Raw genomic sequence first — 9234 nt, 5'->3', positions numbered from 1 at the left:
TCTGATGGCCACCTATAAGTTTATCAGGGGTGACCACCAGTATCTGGGGGAATGTTTGTTCACCAGAGCGCCCCAAGGGATGACAAGGTTGAAGGGTTATAAATGACTGCAAGACTGTTTCAGGCTGGACATAAGGAAGAACTTCTTTACTGTCTGAGCCCCCAAGGTCTGGAACAGCTTGCCATCATAGGTGGTTCAAGCACCTACATTGAACACCTTCAAGAGTAAATTGGATGCTTATCTTGCTGGGCTCCTATGACCCAGCTGACTTCCTGCCCTTTGGGCAGGGGGGCTGGACTTGATGATCTTCCGAGGTCCCTTCCAGCCCTAATGTCTATGAAATCTATTAAACTGGTTTCTATGTAAAGTCTGTCCCTAGCCTTCGTGGTCAGGGAGTTTAGCAGCAAACAGGGAGATCTGGATTCTGGTCCCAGGACTATTTCTGCTTCTTACCCCTGGGCCCCTGGGAAGCAGCAGACTTCCCAGGCTAAGGGGTTGGGGCAGCAGATTGCCTAATGAAAAATATAAGCAATTCAGGGAGTAGAAATGAGAACATAGTTTCTTAAATCACTATTCAGAGGTGCCTACTGGGTGTATTAAGAGCCTGGGCACCTAGCCCTGTTTTCTGAATCAGACTTTTGCAGTTACCAGGCATGGTGAATCCAAAATTGGAGCCCCTGTAGGCATCAACATGGATAGTGCCCAAAATGATACTAAGTAAATAATGTGACAGCTGGAGAGGTAAGGGTGTAAGACAAAGCCTGAGATAAGGTACAACTTTAAAAAAGCAAGATGTTGCCTGAAAAGAACATTAAGGCCATGACAGAAAGCAGGAGAAACAAAGAATTTCCACAATTAAGGAAAAAATGTATCCTGTTTCTTCAACATGCAACTCCTTTCTCTGACAAAATAAATTCAGAATGTCTGTTGTGGTGTAAAGATACTGAAACTGATTATTCTGTATATTCACTTTCTTTATATACCACTAGCAAACATGCTTATTTACATATTTTCACATATCTAGTGCTATATGAGAGTTCAAATTAGTCCTGCTAATTTTGCTATTGACTACAATAAAAAAGGAGAGGTGGTAAAGGTTTGAAATAAAAAATGAGCAAGGTTGCAATCCAGCAAAACATTTAAGTGGGTGCTTAATTTGGATTGCAAAAAGGATTAAAGTTAAGTATGCAGCATAGAATGTTGACACATCAGGGCTTTATTAAATTTATTCATCACCATGTTCATTTTTTTATAACAAAGAGTCTAAAAACTGAATTTTAGGTATGACATTTATAGACTTCATCATTGGGAGTCTCCCCACCCTCAACCCTAGATGGGGGAGCTCAGAGTCTGTTCTATTTAATATTAGCATAGACTGCCTTACCCACCTGTGTCCTAAACATAGCCCCAGGAGTCCCATCACCCCCAGCTGGAAAGCTCCAACCCTTCATGATCCTCCAACCTTAACTGTACCTCAACCCTAAACCTAGCTTGGGCTACTGTAACAGCCCCAACCCCAACCCCAGCCCTACGCAGGAGACCCCAGCCTGACCATAGGAACTAGCTTGGAGAGCTCCCAAACCTTGTCCTTAAGCTGAGCCAGATCCCCAGCTGCCATAACAACAACTGGAACAAGAGAAACCTTCCCACCATAGAGCCTGGTCCCACCACTGGGAGCACTCCCACAATCAACCCTTGGTGGGGTCACAGGGTACATCATACTTCTTGTTAGCATGAATTGCTGTACCTACCTGTGTCCTAAACATAGCTCCAGGGGTGGAAACAGATGTCACCTGATATCTCATTGTGCTGCCTCATATTTTTTATGACAACACAAATGCTGATCAGACAGACATCATCACCCTTTGTTACACCACATAAATGGAAAATCAGTAGCACAACAAAAGGTGGTATTACAGTGATGCTTTATTGGGGTGGATGTTTATGCTCTGTGATGCTTTCTCTGCTCAGTCAGCTCCTGGCATGAGTCTAGCTCCTAAACCCCATCCTAGCTGGGAGATCTACAGCCACAACACCCACTGGAGCAAGAGGAACCTTTCTATCCCAGAGGCTTCCCCCAACACTGGAGCCTAGTGATTAGGGACTCTCCTGACGTGGGAAATATATGTTTTGAATCTCTGTCAACTTAGAAGAGCCTATTACCCAGGTCTTCTACCTGCCATTAGGTTCATATGCTAAAAGTGGATACCAACACTAGGCCCATATGGACCCCTCAGAGGAATAACTAGGTATACTGGGTCTTGGATAAAAAGAAGAGCTTAGACTTAGAGTCCAATAAGCCCAGATCTTCAAAATACTTTAGAAGGTAGGGAGACCAAAGTCCCAGATCTTTAAAGTATTTTGATATTGTTGGTTGAAATATATCACAAGAACTTAATGCAATTACTATTTGATGGATAGAAATGTTGAACTCCTGACTCCACACTTCACATTAACTTTTATCCATAAGTCTGGGCAATAATATTTGGGTTATAGCCTCTGACAGAGCTGAAATAGTGCAAATGCCACTAAACCTTGACAAAGGCAAATTTTAGAAGGATAGTACCTTCAGCAAGCATTATTCTCAAATGTATTCTGGGTTAATAAACTCATTTGTGCTTGGCTTTATTGCTTTGGTAATACAACAGCATAGTAAAAATGGCTTTTTATTGAAAAAATATTTGAATGGATTATTTTGATATAAGTAGCAACAATTCCAGTTCTGACTAAACTGGATACATGTCCTTTAATCTTATGATGAATCATACACATATCTTTTTAATCAGCATGACAGATTGCTTACTATATCTCCACACATGGATAACTTAAGAGCAAGGTATAATTTTCATTGTATCTGTTTATTTAGCTGCCAGTCTGAAGAACGTTTAACTGAGCTATAGGTATTATTTCAATATTATTTAAAAATGAACTAAAAACTCCTTTAAACAGTAGTGATAGGAGAAATAATGTTTCCCAAGGCAGCAACTGAACTGAGCCCTTTGAGAGTCTGCTGGCGATACCTGTATATATCTTCCCTACATACCATTGGTATTAGAAATGCAAGTAGCTTCTTATTGAAACTACCAGTTTTCTCAGCCCATGAACAGTCTTCTAATAAACTTGTACATTTAGACTAAAGAGGTAAGAAACTGTCATGCAAAACTAATGATTTTAAATGATAGTGATATAAATAAGAACTATTTATGCTGAATACGCTTTATGGTCTGAAGCATAATGACACAAACCTATTTTTATTCTTCGAATGATGCATACTCCCCATCTAGGATGATGAACCTGAGACAAAGTTAATTTACATCTTATTGTTTATAAAACAGTACAACTGCCTCTTTGCCAGGAAAAATAGCTAGGTCTCATTGGCTACCCCTTAAAGTAATTATACTGTATGGCTTTGGGAAGCATCTCTGCTCAAGAAATGGATCAATAAAACAATGTGAATTCATTTTTTGTCAACTCTAATTCCCCTCCTCTTAGCCCTTGAGAATACTTTGCTGCAGTCACTCTGGTCTATTTTTAATGTTATCTATTCCTTTTCCTTTGGCATTTTAGAGCATCCATCCCTGTAGTATCTAGGTACCAATGTGCTTCTAGTGTAACTTACAGAATATTATTATCACTATTAGCTTGTATCTCTGCTAAAAGATGAAACAGTTGTCAGATACTCTACACAGAAGATTAGAAGGCTTTAATCAATTTTTACAGTATGTACTAAGCTTATTGTTCTTCTCTGCAAGTAAACATAGAAAAAATACATCTAATATTTGACTCCTATTTGTCAGTGTGAATATATCCTTTTGCTTGAAAAATCATTTTTTTTTCCTGAAACAGAAATGATGGTGACACTTACGAAAGACATCTCCTCTTAGGCTTTGATCTTGACCAATCTGGTTTTCAAACCCTTCTTGTTCTTCTTCTTCCTCTGCCTCATCTACTTCTTCCTCTTCTCCAGCATCTTCACTTTCTTTTTTTTCATCCTGGGCTCCACCAATGTAAACACCACCTTCGTAGTCCAGTGACTGCAGGTGCAGCTTGGGAGCTGGTTCTGGGATCACATTCTTGATTTCTTCATGTTTTTTCACACTGTTTTTGTGTGAAAAGAGTTTCTTGATTGTGTCCTTGATGACTCCAGGGATTCTCGGTATTTCCTTCAGTGAATTTTCAGGAATAACTAGAACCAACAATGAAATATAAAACAAATATTTGAATGTTACCAGTCCACTCAAGGACTATAGGACTTTTCAACTGAGGATGCAAAATCTTTTAAGATGCTGGGTGGCCAAATTCTTTTCTATCATATACAGGTGCAACTGCATGTGGAGCTAAATCTGCATACACTAACAGTGAACTAGACCCACAATACATACAACCGTCTCCTATTGTTTAATTACAGATTCATAGATTACAGAACCAGAAGGGACCATTGTGATCAAGGCTTTCTCCTTCATAACACAGGCCTTAGGACTTCCCTGAATTAATTCCTGCACGAATGAGGGCATATCAGATGTACTAGTGACCATAGTTAGAATCTGGGTTAGGAACAAAGATTGGAGGGTCAGGTATTATTTTTATGTCATGGGCTACTAGGCTATTAAGGACCCACCTCTCAAACTGAAGTGTAGGACATATTTTCATGGTCATCCCCAGATGCTAACAAGACCTGAGCAAATCTAAGGCGCTTAGAGAAGAATACTTCCTTGCATATAGACTACTCACATCAGTGGGTCAGTAGACTTTTAAAATGGCTTTTATAATTGAATTTTGTACAGCATTTGGGGAGGACAAAAGTAACTGACAATGAAATATCCTGCAATGTAAGGCTTTCCCTCCATGTTCTGTTGCTTTGTTGTTATGTAGCTAGAGAGGAATGTGTTGCTGTTTTGGCTTTGCCATGATTTTTAAGTTAATTTTTGAGCTGGCAGTAAGGGCATCTTTTTCTTTGCTTGTGCCTGTGTGTCTAATTTTAAATATATGGGAGTACCAGAAACATCATCAATGAAGAGAAGTGTAATAAAATGAAATAAAATTTTTAAAAAAATCAAATCAAATAAAATCATTAGCTGTGTAATTTAGGAAGAGGAGAAAATTCCCCTGAGATTACATTCGCTCCCATTTACCAAGTTGTTATTAGTTTGAATTTGCCCCACATTCCTTAAATCATAAGTGGCTAAATTTTATTTTTAGTCGAGAATCCCTCTGAAGCCATTGAGCACACCAAGACAGACTGCTTTGAGCTGTTCAGATTTTACAAGGCTGCAGCTGCAGGTTATACAGCAAGCCTGTGCCAATAAAAATAAATCAAGATTGCACATTTTATTTTTTTCCCTTTGAATAATGCTTTTGGGCTAGTTTGCCAGGTGCCTCCACATCAAGATTTTGCTAATGTGCTGCTTAGTGAGCCTTCCCTCTGGAGAATGGCGTTATGAAGAATATATTGTATAATCTTGTCGATGTGGTTCATGAAGTCTTTACTCAGAACACAAAAAGAAAAATTAACAGGAAAACCCCATTCCCAACATATTTCCCCTTGACAATCAGTAACATGAAACTTCAGGCTTTTAATAAAGAGGCTGTGGACGTTTCAAGCCAAGGCTGACTGCCTAGCAAACCTGAACATCTGCTTTCAGTTTTTTCCTTTGAAGTCTTCCTATTCAAATGAAAAATTCGTACAGTTCAACACTGTAGTGTCCAAAAAACAGCCTCGTGTTAAGCAAACCAGCCTAAAGATATGAAAAAATATAGGACTGAAGGTGAACAGTCCACACAGGCCTGCAGATTTTGGTTTGTTATCATGTTATGAAAACCTGCGTGTTTTCATACTGTCATCATGGGTGGATGGATACGGTGCTATAGACAGATTTTAGAGATGAAATCAGCAACCCTCTTTCCAATATGTCTGCTGTTAGGTAGCCGAAGGTCAATTAAGGTTTCTTTTGTTTCACTGTCAATCACAGCTCGAGGAGTCCTTCCCAAGACATGGAAAATGTCACATACAAGATGTACAGAAGTCAGAGTTTGCCAACTTCCACCTATGGACATTATGGGAAAGAGCAGTATACAAGATGCTAAGCCTAAGAATGTGAAATCTTTAGAAAAACTCACTATATAATCCTGCATGCATTATTAACAAATATTCATGCACTATTTGTGGGTCATACTGACATTTTAAAACAATGAAAACAAATTCATTTTCCCCTGCCATTCTTGAAACGCCTCCTGCTTGGAAGTGTGTGGATTACTGTCTGTTGTTCGTTGATATTTTGTGTTCATAATCATCACTACATAAAAATGTATCAGTTTTTTTTCAAGTCATGTCAATTATTTCAATCAGAAAGAATAAAACAAAACGGTCCTTACAAGCAACCATATATATCTAGGTTTGTGCTCCAGGGGTGGGTGGCACATCCCCTGGTGGCCATGCAACCCTTACCCTGGCTCCAGATTTAGGGTGCCCTCCCCCTCACTTGCCCACCATGCCTTTGATGTAATTGTTTGATTAGAAGGGAGACTGTCTATTAGGGCCTAAAGCGAGCTCCAGTTCCTCTAGTTGCCAGCAGCCTCAGCAGCCTCCAAGGCCAGACTGCCCCTTCTGGCTCAGGGCCTGTGTTTATATACCGCCCTGGCCATGCCCCCTGCTGGCCATATGCCTTCCTGAGCTGCTGTAGGTTTCTTGATTCAGCTTGCCAGCTGAGCCTCAGGGGGGCTTATTGCTGCTGGACCTTGCTGTGCTTCTACGCAAGACTCTGGTAGGTGCTGACATCAAGCAAACCCCCCAGTACCTGTCCCTTAGCAGCCCATAATAGGCAGCTTTCCCTGCCTGAGGCTCTCTCCGCTGCTCGTTCACCCTTAAGGTACCAGAAGCCTTCGGCTCTCTGTTACACTATACCAGTGGTAGATAATAACTAAAAGTGGGTCCTTTTTGTCCATGGTTTTGTGTAGCCTTAGAAGACTAAGGAAATAGGTTGGCACTGGGTGGCTTATGATTAGGATAAGCTGAGTGGGAAAGAATGAATACAGAGCAGCTGCCACTTCCAGATCTTTCTTGTGTACTATAAAAAAGGGGAAGGGGGTGTTCATGAGAGCTAGAAGATAGACATGGACGTGTGTTTCATTATCTGACAAGTGGCCCATGGACCTGGACTGCCATCATCTGAAGCTTTGAATGTAAGAAACAAATTCTAGTAGAAGAATAATTGCTGCTAATTCTTACAGGCTACACATTGTTTCTACCCAGACACCTAATGTAACATTAGAACAACTCATGGGTGAAAATTCTGAGTTCAGTTTATAAGACAAGTATACGGCTCCTGTACATAAAAGTATCCATCTACTTTCACTGTCATAACTGGAGGTTATCCACAACACTAAATTATGCTTAATATATGAATAAGGCAAAGAGCTATTACATAAAATGAAGAGTTATTGAGTAAAGGGTCACAATAGTAATTTTAAATTGAATTCTAAGAATGATATGGTTAATAAAAAGACATTATTTGTGTTGAACTTTCTTCTCAGGGTATTTTGCAAAAGAAAATGGTGCATGAAATTTCTACCTTCAAGCCTAACACTATCTTTTCATTACTACCTTGGTATTTCATGCAAAGAAAATTAATTAAAAGACTTGTTTCATATTTTCACAAGAATTATTACTACTTCCGTAAACTCTTGTAAACCTATTCCCAAATATAAGGCTGAAACACACACAGAAGTGTATGGCAGGGGAAATGTACATTGTCAATACATAATCATAAGGCAGGAAATGTATATGCCTGACAAAAGCACTGGATTGGAGTAAGATGAAGGCCAGATGTGAGACTGGTGAAGACGCCCTTGGGGGAAAGTGAAAGGGTTAAACCTTTGTAGCTTCTCACATGAAAAGTATGCTAGAGGCTGTTCAGAAGCCCACACCAACATGCTATTCATGTCTGCTTGCTGAGTGGTAAATGCGAGTCTGAAGACCCACAGACAGATAGTATTTATGTATTTGATATTCTGTGTTGTTCATTGTTATAGCAATTTCCCACTATTTCAGTATCTAGATAGCTAGATCACAAAAAACCACAAACATCTGCATTTTACATTAACTAACTTCTTAAATTATTTGAGCAATGTTAGGTTATTTAGCCACAAGAGTCTCATTACAAGCAATGAGGGATATGTGGCTAACTTCGCATATAATAGTGCTTTGAAAATTAAGGATAAAGTTACAATTTCTTTTTCATGCATTAAAAAAATTGAATGCCATTGCAATGGACAATCATTCATAACAACTGCTATCAAGGTCTAGTGATTCTTCTCTCCAAATGGATCACTGTTTTAAGACTAATTGTGCTGGGTAAACTAAACTAATAGGATCCTTTTGAAATCATCTTCAAAACTCCCATTGATTTTAACAGAGTTAAGATTTCACCAAAGAGCATTTAGTTAATCTACTTTACTCTCAATTGTTACCCAAGTCTCTCTTAGCATCATGATTTCTAAAATTTCCTTATCTTGAATATATGTTTCTTTAACTATAGTTGCATACATTTTTCCATTGGCACCTTTATTTTGGTATTTCTCTGCAGGCTTCTAATTTCTATAGTTTTATTTGTATTGTTTCTTTCTTTCGTTCCTGTCTCTTCTGCATTTAATATAATTTGTAAATGTAATTAGTGTGCATCTTATTCTGTTTTCTAGATTAATAATCCTCAATAAAGACAGAACATGAGAGTTTTGTAGTAAACACTCTCAAACTGGCAAGGAGTTGGAGCAGATAATCTCATAGAACTTTTTCCCTCTGATATTGATGATTTTATAGGACCAGCTCTTTTTGAATATGTCATGGTCTCTCCACAAGTATATTTCACTTGTTCTAATTTAAGTAACTTTTAAAAAGTGCAATAGAAGGCAGGTTTACATTTGAAATATTCATGTTTAAGCAATAATACCTTTCATTTTAGACTGATCCAAAAAAGAGATTATTTCCATCTTGAAATTTTAAACTTATCATTGAAAAAATATTTTTTTTGTTAAGAAATTTATCATAAAAAATGAAACCTTTTAGCATTTTTTAATTTAAACTTTCTGTTTTGGTTTCTTTTCGGTTTAATGCAACATTAAACTGAGTCAGCATACGTCAATACATGACAGACTTGCCTATCAATTAGCTGTTCCAGTGCATCCTGGGAGGTATAATCTGGCCATAGTTTCATAGTTTCTAGGGTCGGAAGGGACCTG

General features: G+C 38.6%; 1 protein-coding gene across 1 annotated transcript in view; it reads right to left on the bottom strand.

The window, feature by feature from the left end:
• The window catches only part of EGFL6 (EGF like domain multiple 6), a 105806-nt gene that overhangs the window by 27212 nt on the left and 69360 nt on the right, over positions 1-9234 (bottom strand). Inside the window, exon 8 of the mRNA XM_019525116.1 lies at positions 3866-4186. Within this exon, the coding sequence (XP_019380661.1) occupies positions 3866-4186 (321 nt within the window). The remainder of the gene's footprint in view (positions 1-3865; positions 4187-9234) is intronic.

Source organism: Gavialis gangeticus, unplaced genomic scaffold, assembly GCF_001723915.1.
Source record: "Gavialis gangeticus isolate Ggan-Ray unplaced genomic scaffold, GavGan_comp1, whole genome shotgun sequence".
Lineage (NCBI taxonomy): Eukaryota > Metazoa > Chordata > Crocodylia > Gavialidae > Gavialis > Gavialis gangeticus.
This window is presented reverse-complemented; position numbering and strand designations above follow the sequence as displayed.